This window comes from Uloborus diversus, chromosome 8 (assembly GCF_026930045.1).
Source record: "Uloborus diversus isolate 005 chromosome 8, Udiv.v.3.1, whole genome shotgun sequence".
NCBI lineage: Eukaryota > Metazoa > Arthropoda > Arachnida > Araneae > Uloboridae > Uloborus > Uloborus diversus.
The window spans coordinates 17,049,937-17,067,918 of NC_072738.1; the positions used below are offsets into that span (position 1 = coordinate 17,049,937).

A 17,982-nucleotide genomic window follows, 5' to 3' on the forward strand; every position below is an offset into this window, starting at 1 on the left:
TGGATTGGCTATCGAACTTAAAGTGATGGTTGAGTCACACCATAAAAAGGTTTTCTCATTAGTGAGTGACAGTGTTTTTTGAATAGTGTTTACCAGTTCTGCGAGCAATAATGCTCCACATAACTCCAGACGGGGTAAAGTCAATGTCTGAACTGGTGCAACTCGAGTTTTTGCTGCAACGAAAGATACGCGCACAGTCTCAGAAATAGCACGGATGTAAACCACTGCTGCATAAGCCTTTGTAGAAGCATCTGAGAAACTATGTAGCTCAATTGCTGTGGCTTTAGCGCATTGCAAATACCTAGGTGCATAGATATCTGCAAGACGAAACTTTGAGACTGAAAGGTTTGCCATTCATCGAGCAGATAATGAGGTAAAGAATCATCCCAACCTATTTTAGTTCTCCAAATCTCTTGCAACATTATTTTCAGTTTAATGGTGGCAGGTGCGATAAGACTAAGTGGATCGTATGTTTTAGCAATAACGGAGAGTAATTGACGCTTAGAATTTACATGTTCTGTAAGGACTGCCCAAACCCGAAGACTGTCTTTAGTTCCATTCCATTCAAGACCCAAGACTTTCTGATTTACGTCATTTGGAAAGGAATGGGTATCGGTAGAAGCTCTCATGTGATCAGGAAGATTCTCTATTACCTCCGGGTAATTGCATGACCATTTGCGCAGAGGGAAACCTCCACTTTCCATGAATTTTATCATTTCGGGTATTATGGATCTTGCTTCTCCAACAGATGCAATAAGTCGTCGACATAAAAATGAGTACGCGATAATTTTGACGCAATTGGAAAATTTTCCTTTTCGTCGTCACATAGTTGATGGAGGGTACGTAGAGCTAAGAATGGCGCTGCTGACGTACCGTATGTCACTGTGTTAAGACGAAATATTTTTAGAGGTTCATCTTGATTATTCCTCCACACTATTCTTTGATAATCTTGATCTTGCTCAACAATACGAATCTGACGATACATTTTGGCGATGTCAGCCACAAAAGCAACGGGACAGGAACGAAATGTTATCAAATTGCAAAATATGTGATTCTGAAGTTTAGGTCCAGTAAGAAGAATGTCATTTAGAGAATTTTGATTAGACGTTCTAGCTAAGGCATCGAACACTACGCGTAATTTCGTGGTGGTGCTATTTTCATTGACCACACCATGATGAGGCAAATAATAGTGTGGGACCTTATGGACATCTTCAGATTTTACGACACTCATATGATTAAGTTTATCATACTCCTTCATGAATGTGACATATTGTTCCTTCAACGCGGGATTTCTATCGAGTTTCTTTTCTAGGAGATGAAACCTTTGATGCGCTTGGGTTTTGCTTTCTCCCAGATTCGAATTTACTTTTATTGGGAGCTTTACAATATATCTTCCATTTTCCTTTTAACGAATCTTTTAAACAATGTTTCCGCGAGTTCATCATCTTCAGTTTGAATTTCTTGGATGGGCACAGACTCCACGGTCCAGAACTTTTGTAAAGTCTGATTTAATGACACAGTAAGGTGAGACACAGATTTCCGATCACTGTGGCAATGTCCGACTTTGCCTGCCAGCACATATCCTATTTCTGTTGGCAAGGCATCTGGCGTTCCGTGCTGGCCTCGAAGAGAAGGGCCAATGATAAGACGTGTGGCTAGCTCAGCCCCTAGCAAAACGTCAATCTCTGATGTTTCATAGAATGTGGGATCAGCCAACTGAATCCCTCCAGGTGAGGCAAAGAATGTTTTCTCAAACGGAAATTCGAAAGAGGTGAGGTTATTTGATTTACTACGAAAACATTAATTTTCAGAAATTTTTTAGAAAAGTGTGCGGAGAATTCAAAGGTAGTCGAATGAAGAGAAGTTTCAGCCACAAGGCCATTAATCCCTATCAACTGATGAGATGTGTTCTGAAAATTTAATTGTAAGCGTTCCGCACATTTTCGAGTGATTAACGAATTTTGCGATGCATTATCAATCAATAATTTACACTGAATTACCTCTCCCGAACTATCCTTCACATTAACTAATGCTGTTGACAAAAGTACACACATTGAGTTTTGCCCCGCTTTACTAGACACTGCTGATACCAAAAGGACAGGCTCTGGAGCCACAGTATACCTATGCAACAACGTATGATGGCGCAAAGCGCAACATTTACATGTGTATGAAAGTTTGCACTCCAATTGACTGTGATTAGCCCTCAAACAATTTTCGCACAACTTGTCAGTTTGCACGACACCCCGTCTATCATCAAGGGGCATATTATATAGGGGCCCGATTATCCATGGGTTTACGGTTTGAAATGTTCGACTTTCCCTTTTGTTTTCCAGACTACGCGCTTCCTTTTCCATAAACGACTTAAAACTCTCTAGACTTGGTATACTGTGATTATCTAAAGTCAATTCCCATCTTTGTCTAACCAACTCATCCAGTTTGGAAAGCATGAATCAAATTATCATTAAGTCCTTAGAGCGTTAGACTCCAAACCTAATGTTTTTAGAATTCTGACTGCTTCATTGCATCTATCTAACAACTCCAGTAAACCTTTCGAATTATCAACCTTTGTTATTTTAGACGAAAACAAGTTATTTATTTGAGCTAAGGCTAAAATGCGTTTGTTTTCAAATCTCTGACATAAAATATCCCAACAGTTTTTTAAGTTCTCTCCTTGGAGGGAAAAGCCACGAATTAATTTGGCTGCATTTCCACGAGCAGCTGTCTGGAGATATTGTAATTTTTCTAAGTCTGTTAACTGACTGTTGTCAAGAATAGCCCATTTAAATATTTCTCTAAAACTAATCCAATCCTCTCTATCTCCATAAAAATTCATCAAAGTCATTTCCGGGAGTTTAAGAGTTTTTGCTTCCTGATCATATCTTACCTTCTGATCAGAGGATCCCGATTTCTGTGATACAAAGATTTCGATTTTAGCTAATGCTTCAAGCACTTTACGTTTGAATGTATTTATCATAAAACTCCTCATTATCTTCAATTAAAAGGAATGCTGATTCCAAACCCCCTGCTAAATTATCCAATTTTGTTTTTATGCACGTTAGAAATGCAATGTTTTCATTTTCCGAAATTAAAGTTCCGACTTTATCACAGTATCTAATACATTCTTTCGAAAGAAATGTGAATCTAGACACCACTTCACTCTGATTTTGCTTCTTTGATTTCGGCATATTAATGTTAAGAATCTTCTTACTATTGCAATATCTAACTTTTCAACACCAAATGAAAGAAAAAAAATATTCCGCAAGGAAAAAGAATTTTAAGTTTCGCCACTCACTACTCATGCATGAAAAACACATAAACAACGCAAAGAATCCTAGCCAGACTATGAAACATAACACATGGCGCCAGGGGCAATAAGAGGGAAAACCAGATAAATCCGCTACGCACAACGAAATCAAAACGAAATGAATTAGATTTTCGCAATTTTTTTGATTTATTTCTACTTTTTAATTAGCTTAATTACCATCGAAAGCTCTCCGGACTGCGACGGACCACAATTTTGGATTATGATTTATGTAAGATTCGTATTAAAGAATTATTCAGATCAAAGAAACTGATTGAAATGAGATTGAATCAAGATTTGCGCTTACCTGAATTTATTCCCGTTTGAGACATTCTGTACCGGCCTGGAAAGGAAGTATTTGGCACATAGAATGGACTTCGAGAATGATTACACGAATTTAGTTTCTTTCGAGTTTAATAGAGATTTAAGGCTACATGATTCGATTTATATCAAGACCGAGCGGTCTCAGCGTGCTTACACAGACATCAGAAAACACATGACTAAAAGTTTATAGTCTCTCTTACTCGCTAGTTGACTTCAGCGCCCTCTATCAATGTTTTGTCCAAAACAGCCACTTTGGCGAATATGGGCAAAAATATTTTTGCCAGAACAATTTTTACCCTTTTTTTTTTCCAACTTTGGCAAAAATGTGCCGAACCTAATTTAAAAAAAAAAAAAAAAACCTGTCTCAATTTTCGTTATTAAAAGAATTAGACTTATAAAAATGTTTGCTACGTTATTTTGCAACATGTTGTACTGGAGATTTGAAATAATTGCTTTTGTTACTAAATGCAAAATCATGCAGTTATAAATAAAAATAATTAATAATAATATTGATAGCTAAAATGATACATTTACACTCTGTTTATGTTATTCTTTTTCCTTAATTAACAGAATTCAATTCAGCTTTCTTTGTAATTCTGTTTTTGCCATTTTTTAAACTGTTACTTTATATTTTCCTATAAATTCTGATAAATAATTTGTCTGGCGATTAAAATTTTTCCCAGGGTCCAGCTCCTAAGATATTACAATTTTTATCGTTGTCGTGCGTTTTTTGTTAGTCTCTCTTTCTCTGAACATTTTCAAGGGTGTACAATTCAAGTCCTAATTTCAAAAGGCTGTAATTGAAAAACTACCGTATGGAAAGAAAGCCATACGTCCCTAATTATTATTTTTTTTAGTAAGAACGACAATGGTTATAAAATAAGCCGATACATGGCGCAGTCATAGTTCAGATTGCTGTTGCTGATTACTACAAGAGGACATGGTGACCACAATCATACAATCAGCTGATCTGTTGTGGAACAAGCTGTTTAGCGTTTCTGGTTAACAGTCTGGAGTGGAGCAAATCAGAGGGAACAACTAATGCCATAAACATCCGCTAGGTGCATGTCTAATTAGACTCCTCTTTTTCTCTTGTTACTATCAGTATATTACCATTTCGCTGTACGCTAATAAATTACTAGCACACCCTTGGAAACTTGTGTATCTTTCTTGTGAACAACTTCCTAAGCGAAGCAAGTTCTTCTCTTTCATTTTAATTAAAGCACTAAAACTGCGCCATCTATCTGTAAATTGTTAAACTATTTTTAGCGTCCCTTCCAATTCCCCTGGTTTTGCGGGCCTCAGACTAGTGGCGCGGTATCAATGAAAAATCGTCAATATTCAAAATTGAAACATTTGATGGTATCGATACAAGGACCTAGAAACATCTATTTTTGGAAACATTGATGTTCTGAAACATTGACCTTTTCAATGTACCGGGTCATCCAAAAGTCAGGACCAACTTCATAAATTAATAATTCTTTTGAAATTTATGAATGATAATGTCCGTGATATTATCATTTATAAATTTCAATTACCTTGATAATAAATTTTGAGAATATTTATCATTAAAATGAATAAACTTAATCAAAATTTTTTGAAACGATTAATTATTAATTAGCACATTGAAAAAATAAAAATAAAAAATAATTAATTAATTAAAGTGCAAAGCAAGAAATACTTATACATTTTTGAGGTCGTATGAAAGTTTATTCTTTTCCTTCAAACGATCCTTTACAGTTGTAACACAATCTACAGTATATAATAAATGAAAATAGTACCCCGCACAGCACGTTCGTCCATAAAACGACTATTTCTGGTCGAAACTCATCTGAAACTCATCTACATCTAAAGGTGATATCTATTCTCCGACTAATAAACGTTATTTCTAGACGTTCTATTAAAACGTATATAATTGGACATCTATTAGTTATCCTTTACAGACGTAAATTATATCATCCACAAGGGTCGTCTACTAAACGTCGAATAGAAGTGCCCAGTAGAATCAACACAAACAATGATGGGTGAGACGGATTGCGGTGGTGCTAATTGCTGCAAAAAATGAATTAAAAATTGTTCATTAGTTCATAGAACAACGGTTAAAGGACTAGAACACTTCGTTAAAAAAATTAATGAAAATGATTTATTTATAAATTAATTGACATGTTTGGTAACACTTGTTGTTACGGTACTAGTGTTGAAGCACGTGCTTCAACGTACGCTGAGCAGCACTGCTTTTTACTTCTGATATTTTAGCGTCTGTTTTACTGCGGCTTGATTTCGGTAAGCCTATTCATCTTGTTGATTTCTTTTTCAAAATGATATGTGAAAATAAGACTGTTGGATAAAAAGATAAACTTGCACACAGGAAAAATTGAAAATAAGGTTTTAAGTTTAATAGTGTAATTGCACGCTTATATAGCGAACATAAACAAATATAACGACATAGTGAGATTCATTTGATTCGGACGTCGGACTTCGAGATGAAAGGACGGATGTCTCATCATTAGTTTTCTCATCGATCCACGAGCTGACTCTCGCTAGAGCCCTGGCGGAAGCGATTAGAAGTCCGGAACCTGACATGGAGCGGAACAAGAATCTGCGGTTAAACTTTGATCCCAAACCCAAGCGGAAAGCATCGGCGGAAGGGAATCACCTATTTAGCAGTATCTTCAAGCATTACACATTTAACTACAGCCAAGTCTCGAAGGAAATTTCGGCGCTGAAGGATTTCGAAGCTGTTAGAGCCATTCGTTTTACTATGACCAGGATCATGGGTGACATGCATACCAGCAGCAAAGGACAGTCTCTCGAAAGCCGAGAGGTTCACCAGATATTCTATGATGCATACCGGGAAGCGGTCAATAAGGAGCTGGAGATTCTCTACGATAATTACAATCGCGCCTACGATGAGGATGATGTATTTCAAAAGGAAAGGAATGAAGTCCGGATGGAGCTAGCAAAACTCAAGACGCCTCGGCCCCCCAAAGAGGACAAGGAGACCCAGGTGGAAATTACCTACGCAGCGATTGCCGGAGCACCCGCCAAGGCCAGACACAAGCCAAGAGCCCCCCTGATCACACTTGACAAAGTACCAAATCCTAGTACAGCTATTAAAGAGCTAACTAAGACGACGGAAGCAGATCTCCAAGCCACCATAAAAGGGACGGAAATCCGCATCCAACCAGCCAACAAGGAGGACTTCGACAAAGTTAAGGAATTTGCCGACTCCAAACAAATAGAATATTGGACACGCCACCCTGCGGAAGAAGCCCCCCTGAAGAAGGTTATCCGAGGTTTGCCTGCAGACTACCCCGTAACCGAACTGAAGGAAAAACTCGAAGGACAAGGATTAGAAATCGAGAAAATCATCCAGTTCACAAGAAAAGACAAGACTCTGTTGCCTATCTTCCTGGTCATCGCCCCCCCCCCCCCCCCGAAAGATGCCAACAAGTCGCTAACCCAGACACGAACCTTCGGCCACTTCCGGATCCGGTTCGAGTAGCTGAAAAAGAGGGAGGTGGACATCACCCAATGTTACAACTGCCAGGGATGGTCACATTCAGCCCACAATAGGGAAGTTTTCGATTTTTCAATTTTATTTTTATATGATAGAGTAACATGTATGAACATCATAGGTGAAAAAAATTTTGCGATACGATAAGTAGTTTTTTTTAATTAATTTTTAAAGTTCAAGCGCTTGTGACGTCAAATGGCATAGGAAGTGACGTCATGCACTTTTCCGATAGGGGAGAAGTCGAAGGTCACGCATTCGACTTCGAAGACGAAACGTAAAAAACTTATCTCCTCGCATTTTTGGAACATTAAACCTCTCATCCTCTCGGAAATATTCGAATATCATCATTGATGTTACATGAGGAAGATTATTTAGATTGTGCTTTAACGAATCCGGTCTCCATAGTGTGTTCAAAAGGATTATTGAATTTCTAAAAAATAAAAATATCAGCGCGCTCAAAATGTCCTTAGCGAAAACAAGGGATCTTCGGCGGAAGGCTGCCCATTCGCGTCCTGTGACGTAGGCTCGTGACGTTTCAGAAGAGCGCACTTTTGAGCGTGGATTTTTAAAAATTCATTAAAAATCAACCATGGTGTTTTAAAATTCGGCGATGGTGAATTTTTTAGTTTTGAGGGTCAATGAACAATATCCAATAGCAAAAATATGAACATTTAATAGGTTGCAACTTCCCTATTGCAAGAAGTCCCCAGTGTGCCGGTTCTGTGCAGAAGCCCACGACTCCCGCGGTTGCGGTCAAAAAGACAAGAAAACCTGCGTTAACTGCCGAGGCGAGCACTCGCGTCGGAATGGACATGCCCCCGCTGACCGGCCCCCGGACCAGGCAAGGAACCGTCAACAGACGACGGCAGTTCGAAGCCCTGGCCTGGCTCTTTTGGCTTTCCCTCCCTTCTCTCCCTGCCCCCCTTTTCCATTAATGCATGTTTATTATCCTTGAGTTTTTGTGCAATTTAGCAAATAAAGGAAAAATATATTTTTTCCACTTTTGATAAAAATAATAAATTTGAAAAAGTTGTTCATTTCATAAAATAAGTACCTTTTTGCACGTGACAAAGGTCTTGTAGATATAGAAACGCTTCTAGGTGATTAACTGAAAATGTATTTTTAAATTACCAATTTGTATTAGTTAAAATTTGAAGATAGTTTGAATGTTAAAAAGAAAGTATTAATAGTTTTTGCATTGTTATTAAAATGCTTATAGTAATGCATTTATTACTTTCTATTTAAGTTTATTGTGCAGGGTTTAAATTCCTTTGTTTACTTGCATTTTTTAAAAAACATATTTCATATGCTTATTAAATATTTATTTATGAACAGTTGTGAACATATATTTCAAACTTTATTTCTCACTTGACATAGTTTTTAATTAAAATGCAGTGCAATGTTTTCAAATTTTAATTAATAAATACTTGAAAACCACTGTTTGCTCCTACCGTCAAGAGAGGGCGCCACAAGTAAAGAGACTTTAAAAAATATGTATTTTTTTTGTTTTGTGTATTCGTTGGCGGGAATGTGATGTGAGTCTGTCTGGAATCGAAGAAGATGGTTAATGTTTGGTGGTGTAAATAAATCGAATAAATCTAGAAAAAACCCCGAAAAGGAGACATCTATTGCGTTCAGCATTTTTAGAGTTCATGTTGGTGAGTTATTAAACTTAGCTTTCCAGGAAAAAGGGTAAGCCAATCATTTTACTATTAAATGAACTTACAATTCAAACATGAAGGCACCGGCGAGATTTGTTTATTCATTGTTGATGTATGGATGTATGCATCATAAATCGAGTTAAAATTCAGTAGATCATTTCCCGGAAAGTAGAATGTTTATTATTCTTACTAGAATCGAAAACGATAATGATCTTATATAATCGAAACTAGATGTGTTCTGAAAATGAAATTCATCTGAAAGAATTCTTAATCTTTTGATGTGTTTATTATACAATTATCTGAGTCAGAGATGTATGTCAATTAATTCAAAAAATATTATTATTATTTATGAATTCGAAATGCAAGAAATCTGAATTAGTAAATTCGAAGAATTTGTTTATTATTCTGAGTGACTGTATATTTATAGTAACTAATTCTGAAAAGCTGTACTTGAGTTGTATAGTTGCATTGGGTTATTATTTAAAAGATGGCTCCTACTAAAGAAAAAGTAAAATACCATTAGTGTTCCAAACTCAGATAAAAGAAATCAAAAGGTATTCTGAAAGTGTTGATAATATAATAGAGTCTAATAATATTCGTAAAGTTCTTGCCTTAAAAGGTAATATATTAAAATGTCTGGAAAGGTTAGAAGACAATTATTATGAGTTTTATGTTTTGGAAAACTTTGTGGAAGATGTGGAACATGAAAACTTTACTAATTCTAAAGATTTGGTTGATTTGACATTGGAAAAAAATGAGTCATATTTGACTAGTATTAATAGCAAGCTACAATTCGAAGAAGATAAATCGAAAGTGAATGCTTATTCTAACATAAATCTTCCTAAATATGATCTTCCACAATTCGCAGGTGATTTCATCTCTTGGTTGAGTTTTAAATCTATATTCTCTAGTTCAATTGATTCTAATGAATCTTTAACAGATATTCAAAAACTGCAGTATTTACAAAATGCTGTCACTTCAGATGCTTCTAGATCAATAAAAGAATTCGCAATAACTCATGAAAATTATAAACAAGCATGGGAAACACTATTAAATCGGTATGATAATCAGACAGAATTGGCATTTTCCCAATGCAAAAAGTTCTTCTCTCTAAAAAATGTTAAACCTACTTCAGAATCAATTTGGGCCATGATAGACATTTGTAATGAAGTACTCAGAAATTTTAAAACATTAGGATTAGAATACAATCAATTGGTAGAACTTCTATTAGTATATTTTCTCTTCAAGATAAGTTAGAAGATTCTATCAAAGTCAAATGGGAATTAACCCTTGAAGATAAAGATTTTCTTTCATTAAATAAGTTTCTTTCATTTCTTGAAAAGCAAGCCAGAAGTCTGCAAGGTATCAAAATTACATCACTCAACAAAAAATCAAATAAAGTAACTCACAAGCCTTATTCCCTTAAAACTACTGTAGAGTCAGATGACTCATGTAAACTTTGTTCTTCCTCTCATTCATTACATAAATGTGAGAAGTTTTTAAAGATGAATATAAACAATCGCTGGAATTTTGTTAAAAAGTCAAAGTTATGCTTTAATTGACTGCGAGGGAATCATAATGTTTCATCATGCAAATTTGCAACTTCTTGTCGTGCTTGTAGGCAAAGGCATCACACCGTACTTCACCAGTTCCAAAGTAGTCTTAGAGAAATCCCTGTCTGTAATTCAAATCAGAATCTAGCTGTTACTAGTGACCAGAATGTAGTTCAGCCATTGGCTTCATCTCAGGAACAGTTTTAACTTGCAGGACAAATGAATTATTCCAATTCAATTTTGCTCTCTACAGCCATTGTTAGAGTTAAGAATAGTCAAGGACAATATGTAAACTGTCGAGCCTTGATTGATGGCGGGTCTCAGACTTCTCTAGTTACAGAATCATGCTCAAAAAATTTAAACCTTCCATTTTATGAGTCGGAAAATACTATTTTGGGCTTAGATAACAAAGTTGCTGCTTATGCTACAAAACGAGTAGAACTTCAACTTTCTCCTCATTTTAATCAGGATATCTTTGTCGTAAATGCTTTAGTAGTAAAGGCTTGTAATTTGCCGAACTTCATAGTTTCAAAATTCGATTGGCCTCACATTAATGGATTACAGTTAGCTGATATTTCGTTTTCTATTAGTCGTCCTGTCGATATGATTCTGGGAGCTGATATATTCTTTGATTTAATTCAGTGTGGAAAAATATCTGGAACTAAAAATCAACCATCTGCTCTAAACTCCAGGTTAGGCTGGTTGCTTTCTGGGAAAGTTTCCACAGCCTGTCAGAGCGAAAGGAAGGTCATGTCTTTAATCAATTGCCATGCGTTGCTCGACTTACAAAATCAAATAGCCAAGTTCTGGGAAGTTGAGTCAATTCCAGATGCTAGTAACCTCTCGGAAGAAGATCACGAAATCGAAAAATTCTACCTCGACCACACAAGGAGAAATCGTGATGGTAGATATGTTGTAAGTCTTCCTTTCAAAAACGACAATACATTGGGTGATTCTAAAGTCCAAGCCAAGAGACGATTCTTCTCGTTGGAGAAGCGCCTTCAGGGCAATCCAGAGTTAAGAGATAGATATGTAAAATTCATGCAAGATTATGAAAATATAGGCCATATGCAACTTTTCCCGAATTCAGAACTTTCGAAACCATCTTCTAAGTGTTTTTATTTACCCCATTTTGGAGTTGTTAGGGAACAGAGCGAGACTACAAAGTTGCGAGTAGTCTTTGATGCTTCTGCCAAAACTGATTCGAAATTATCCTTAAATGACGTTCTTCATACAGGCCCCAAGTTACAAAATGAACTATTTAATATTCTGTTAAAATTCAGATGTCACAGGATTGCTTTAACAGGAGATATAGAGAAGGTGTTTAGGCAAATCCTAGTTTCTGAAATGATGCAGACTTTCAACGAATATTCTGTAGGGAGAGACCTGAAGAACCGTTAAAAGAGTATCGATTACTCACTGTAACATACGGGACAGCTTGTGCCCCGTATCTGTCCATTAGAACAATTCAGCAGCTAGCTCAAGAAGAAATCAAGCAATTTCCAGAGGCATCTAAAGTTGCTCTAGAGGACTTCTATGTAGATGATCTTCTAACAGAAACAAATTCGAAAGAGGACGCCAAGAAATTAGTAAGTCAAGCAATCGAACTCATGAAGAAAGGAGGTTTCCCGATTCGAAAATGGGCGTCCAATGAATCATCTGTGCTGGAATCATTACCACCAGAATCACGAAGTTCTTCGGGATCTCTGCACATAGAAGAGGATCATTTGATGAAAATCTTGGGAATCATATGGAATTCAAAGGAAGACACATGCAGAATCAACATCAGTCCGCCAAATGAAGTTAGGCCAACCAAACGGCAACTCTTAAACACCATCTCCAAGATTTATGATCCTTTGGGGTTCCTGTCACCTACGACAATACAGTTGAAGATCCTGATGCAAGATATCTGGAGAGAAAACATCTCTTGGGATGATCCGGTCACAGACTGCATTTCCGAATCATGGACCCAATTCAGGAATCAAATGAAGCATCTGGCAGAGATTCAGATTCCAAGATACCTTTCAGGAGATGCTACAGCAAAACGAGTTCTTCTCATAGGTTTATTGTGATGCTTCCCAGCGTGCATACGCTGCTATTTTCTACTTAAGAGCTGAGCTGGTAACCGGAAAAGTCCATGTTTCAATGATAACATCTGAGACAAGGGTAGCTCGTGTAAAATCGATAACTTTGCTCAGACTTGAACTTTTGGCAGCTCTGCTTCTTTCTGAACTCTACGTTGTTGTGTTAGAATTTCTGAGAAAGGTAATTCAAATCGATAAATCATTTCTTTTCTCAGACTCCCAAATTGTTTTGGATTGGTTAAAGTCATCTCCCAGAAGGTGGAAAATCATTGTTGCCAATCGTATATCAAGAATTCAAAAAATGACTTCTGAAGCATCCTGGCATCATGCGAAGAGTCAAGAAAATCCTGCCGATTGTGCTTTACGAGGTATTGCAGCTTACAAGCTAAAAGTTCATAAACTGTGGTGGTCAAGGCCAGACAGGCTAAATCAGGATTCTTTACACTTTCCATCAATTGATTTGTCGACTTCCTCTGAAGAAGACGTGAAATGTGAGGAGAAGTCATCCACCGTTCTTACTAATGTCTCAACATCAAGTCAAGGCAGCTATTTTTTGGAAATCTAGCTAAATATTTATCATTCTCACGTTTAATCCGAGTCATAGCTTGGTGTCAACGATTCATCAAAAATTGCAGATCATCTAGAGTTACTGGTGTGCTAACATCAAAAGAGGTAGATGATGCTACCAAGATTGTTATTCAAACTGTACAAGAATCACAGTTTCATTCCGAAATTCGACTCTTAAAGAAGAGACATCCTCTTCCCAACCGCAGCAAGCTTCTACCTCTAGGTATTTTTCTGAACACTGATGGAATAATCAAAGTTGGAGGAAGATTAAAAAATTCGAGCCTGAGTCCAATTAAAAAACACCCAATTCTCCTTCCTAAGAGCCATCACCTCACTAATCTGGTCATTCAGTATTTTCATCATGTCAATTTGCACAGTGGACCTCAACTTACCTTATGCTGCATTCGACAGAAATTCTGGATTCCTTCTGGCAGAGGAGTAGTCGGAAGACTTTTATCCAAGTGCCAAACCTGCTTTCGCTTCAGAGCTAAATCGGGTGAGCAGCTCATGGGGAATTTGCCTGCAAATAGGTTCAGTGCTGGCAGAGCGTTTTTAAACGTTGGCATCGACTTTGGAGGACCATTCATCACCAAACCCAACGTTCCTCGAAGCAAAGTAAAATTAAAATCCTACCTAGCGCTCTTTATTTGCATGGCAACAAAAGCTGTGCACCTTGAGGTTGTTTCGGACCTCTCAACAGATGTCTTTTTGGCAGCATTCCGGCGCTTCATATCCAGACGAGGAAAACCTATCAACATGTTTTCCGACAATGCAACTAACTTCAAAGGAGCCTCTTCATATCTAAAGGAACAGTTCAAGCTAATCAAATCTGTTGAAGTGCAGAATGTTGTAACTCAAGAATCCATTACATGGCACTTCATACCTCCCACGGCACCTCACGTCGGCGGACTCTGGGAAGCTGGCATCAAATCGACCAAGCAGCTTCTAATTAAAACAATGAAATCAGCTGTTGTGAACTTTGAAGAGCTTGTGACATTGGTAACCGCAGATTGAAGCATGCTTAAACTCAAGGCCTCTAACTCCTCTGTCTAATGACCCTCAAGACTTGCAACCTCTTACGCCAGGACATTTCTTGGTTGGTGCTCCAATGGCTTCTTTTCCAGAAGAGGTCCCTCCACAACCAGCGTGCTTAAGGAAGCGATGGAATTTAATTCAACATCTCCGAGGTCAGTTCTGGAGGAGATGGCAATTGGAGTACCTAAATCAATTGCAACAAAGAACCAAGTGGAAGAAACCAAGACGAAACCTGAGAGTCAACGATTTGGTCCTTGTGAAGGAGGACAATCTCCCACCTCTGCAATGGAGCCTAGGCAGAGTTGTTCAAGTATTTCCAGGAGATGATGGTGCTGTTCGAGTAGTGGATGTCAAGACCCAACGAGGACAATTCAGACGCCCTATTACCAAGTGTTGCCTACTGCCAACGGAAGACTGAACTGATAGTCCAGGCGGGGGAGTATGTTTCCTCCTACCGTCAAGAGAGGGCGGCACCAGTAAAGAGACTTTAAAAAATATGTAATTTTTTGTTTTGTGTATTCGTTGGCGGGAATGTGATGTGAGTCTGTCTGGAATCGAAGAAGATGGTTAATGTTTGGTGGTGTAAATAAATCGAATAAATCTAGAAAAAACCCCCGGAAAGGAGTCATCTATTGCGTTTAATGTTTTCAGAGTGAATGTTGGTGAGTTCTTAAACTTAGCTTTCCAGGAAAAAAATAATCGCAGAATGCGTTAAACCCTACAGACAGCAAAGGATTTTCACTACCCTTTTTTGCGCGCTGTTAGAAGGCTCTTGTTGTTTTACCGCGCCTCGGAGCGTGGCAGTGACGTCAGTCAAAGGACTGACACAGCCATCTTAACACAAGGCCTGCGCGCTCATTCAACATGGCCGCCCGTGAAGGCAGTTTGTTTACATCTCATAATAGCTCTACCGTGAATAAAAATTTAGATTTTTTTTTATAATCCATTAAAAAAAATTGTTAATTTTTACATGAAATGTCCGATACATCTCTAAATTAAAAATTTATATCGTTCGAGTTTTAATATCGACACAAATAGTTCTTAAATAGTAAACTAAATTAAAATTTATGCATGACACATTAAATATTATATTCGAAATAAATATATAGATAATGAATAAAAATGAAAATTTTAATGGGTAAAAAGAAAATACACTTCAACTTCAAATCATAATGCAAAAGAAAGTACGAAATAAATTTTGCTTACTGTAAATTGTAAAATGATTAAGACAGACGGGGAAGATAAACGGAAAGTGCATATTTCTTATTCATAAACTAATAAATGTTTTGCATTTTTCACACGAATGATTTACAGTAGTATTGATTTCCTTTGATAAAAATACAGAAAAATGAAAAAAAAAAAAAACAAGATGGAATAAAATAAACCCATATTTAGCCATATTTCTAATTGTTACAAACAAAAGAAACTGCATACATTTTTGAGAGAAAAATCACTCCAATACCCAAAAATAATTACAAAACATCTGAACAATTGAAACAAACTAAATAATTGGTATAAAAGGACTGATGCATATATTTCAGAGTAAAAAATATAATTAGATTTATCATGAGTTAGCTGTGAGTTTTTTTTTTTTTTTTTTTTTTTTGGAGAAGTTAGTCAACAGTATGTAATAAATCGTTTGCATAATATTTCTCAAACTCAATAAAATGGTGTGAGAGCTAAGCTTGTAATGGTCATGTACCACACTTCTAATGCATGGCTCGCTCATAGTTGTTAAAAGCTTTAATTCATTTTCATTTGCTATGAATTCCTCCAAAAAAAAAAAAAAAATCCAGAACGTTTTAAAATACATTCATACAAATGGAAGCTGGGTTTAAAAGAAAAAGTTGGTGTTTTTCAAAAGTCACGATTTCATGTAGAGTCTGGTGGGGGAAAGTGGTCAATGGGGTAAAGTGGTCATAATTCAAATAAATGGCTATACCTTAGAAATAAATGTTCGAATGAATGTGAAAATTTTATTTTAGAGTAGTGCAGTTAGAAACTACATTTTGAATACAAAATTTTACAACTGACAAAATTTCATTTGGTGAAAAAAAAATATTTTGTGTGATTATGAATTTTTTTTAAATATAAACACCTTTTTTAACTTCCTTGGGAAATTTTGTTTGTTAGAATTATGAACAGACTGACTGCGCAGGATGCTTCCTACATGTCTCAAGAACTCATACTTATTAGTAGTTAGCTGAATCTATTTTGAATAATTTTTTAGAACAATTATAGTAAGATGGGGTAAAGTGGTCATAATGTTAGGCTTAACGAATATTGTTCTTTTAAAATCACTTAATCTTTAAGTATAAGGCAGATATAAATTAAGTATTAATTTCACTTAATATGTATTGTTTTTACAGTAAACAAGGTTAAATATATGAGTATATGCGCATGCATACGCATATACTCGTGTAGGCACGTATATATACGTATTTACATAAATGCACCAATAAACACGTATTTATCTCGTAGTATTTTTTATCTATACAGATATACATTCGACTATACACGTATATACCCGCTTATATTCGTACATATACGAACACTTATATACTCAGGTAGACACGACGTATATACGCGTACGTACTCGAGCTGACACTTACATACTAGCATATGATATACATGTATGCAGGGTGAGTTTAAACTCTTGGGCAAATTTTTAAAAGGTGTTAGAGAGGAGGATAAGAAGTAAGAATCATAAGAAACATATGGCCACAAACTCAACGCTGACGCGTTACAATAGTTACAAAAAAAAATCATTACACAAATTGAGGGCAAAAAAGCTTCATCATTAAAATCGAAAGTGATAAAAATATGTAGCATGAAAAAACATACATAAAAATTCGTCCCTTACAAGTAAAAAATCCTTAAAATATTATTTATTAAGTACAGTAAAACTCCTCGAATACGAACACTAACAAGACAAAATTTTTTGTTCGCAATAGAGGGGTGTCCGCATGACAGAGGTTTAATAATACTTTTTAATTTTACCTTAGAATCGAGGAATTAAATACTGTCCACATAGGAGGGGTATCCGTTAGGAGGGATTTTACTGTATTTATTTTTATTATCAATTCTGCTTAAAAATAACCAATGGTAACCACACTTACCTTCTTAACATTTTTTAATCCAACAATAGTAGCTTCAAACATATTTGGAGATGTTAAACATATGATACGTTAAATTTTCACCACCTAAGTATCCCAACGGCTTATATGTAAACTTGACGAAACGTAACGATTTAGCACAGTCAAATACAAAGAACCAAAAAGAAAACATTTCAAGTCTTCATAAAGACAGTTGATAACGTATTCACACATTTGGAATAAATATTACTTGGCTATTTGATACTAAAGTTGTGAGATGAAATACAATATTGCATCCGCAACGAGCAGCTACTTGAAGTCCACAACACTGTTTCAACTAAAGGGATTTTCCCGCTCAACGCCAGCTTGAGGTCACGTGACATCGATTGCGCAATACAGCGCGTAGCCCTGATATATAGAAGGCTGTGGTAAAGCCCTCGATCCGTGGGCTTTAGGCTGTGAGACTGACTTCGTTAGAGCCGTCATAACTGGAGAGGCCGACGCATCCGCCATTTTGGAGCAAGAGTACAACAGGGAAAGTTACCTTTATTGGCAATCCTTTGCCAAACAGGGAACGAGAGAATCGGAGAGCGAAGGTGAACATTGGCGAAATTTTGGAAACAGTTGGCGTCGTTTCCAAGCTGCCAGTCACTTCGCATGCCATTATTTATCCATTTCTTTTTTCTTTCTGCATCTACGGGAAATCTGAAGAACCGAAATCCTTTTTTAGAGCTGTTTACACAATTAACAGCCGGACAACCAATCATTTGACTCAATTTAACACATACTAAAGAAATGTAAACATCGGCAGCAATGCTAACGGTACGAAGCACTGGATCAAGTTT

The 17,982-nt window shown here is 36.6% G+C and overlaps 1 protein-coding gene across 1 annotated transcript; it reads right to left on the reverse strand.

The window, feature by feature from the left end:
• Nucleotides 1-724: 724 nt before the first annotated feature.
• Nucleotides 725-1,258, reverse strand: LOC129227944 (uncharacterized). Its single transcript, XM_054862567.1, has one exon. It carries the CDS (start codon nt 1,256-1,258, stop codon nt 725-727), a length of 534 nt encoding a protein of 177 aa, XP_054718542.1.
• Nucleotides 1,259-17,982: the final 16,724 nt, after the last annotated feature.

Bases quoted from the DNA above. Each gene is read 5' to 3' on its own strand.
- LOC129227944 (XM_054862567.1), bottom strand. From the start codon at position 1,258: ATGAAGGAGTATGATAAACTTAATCATATGAGTGTCGTAAAATCTGAA.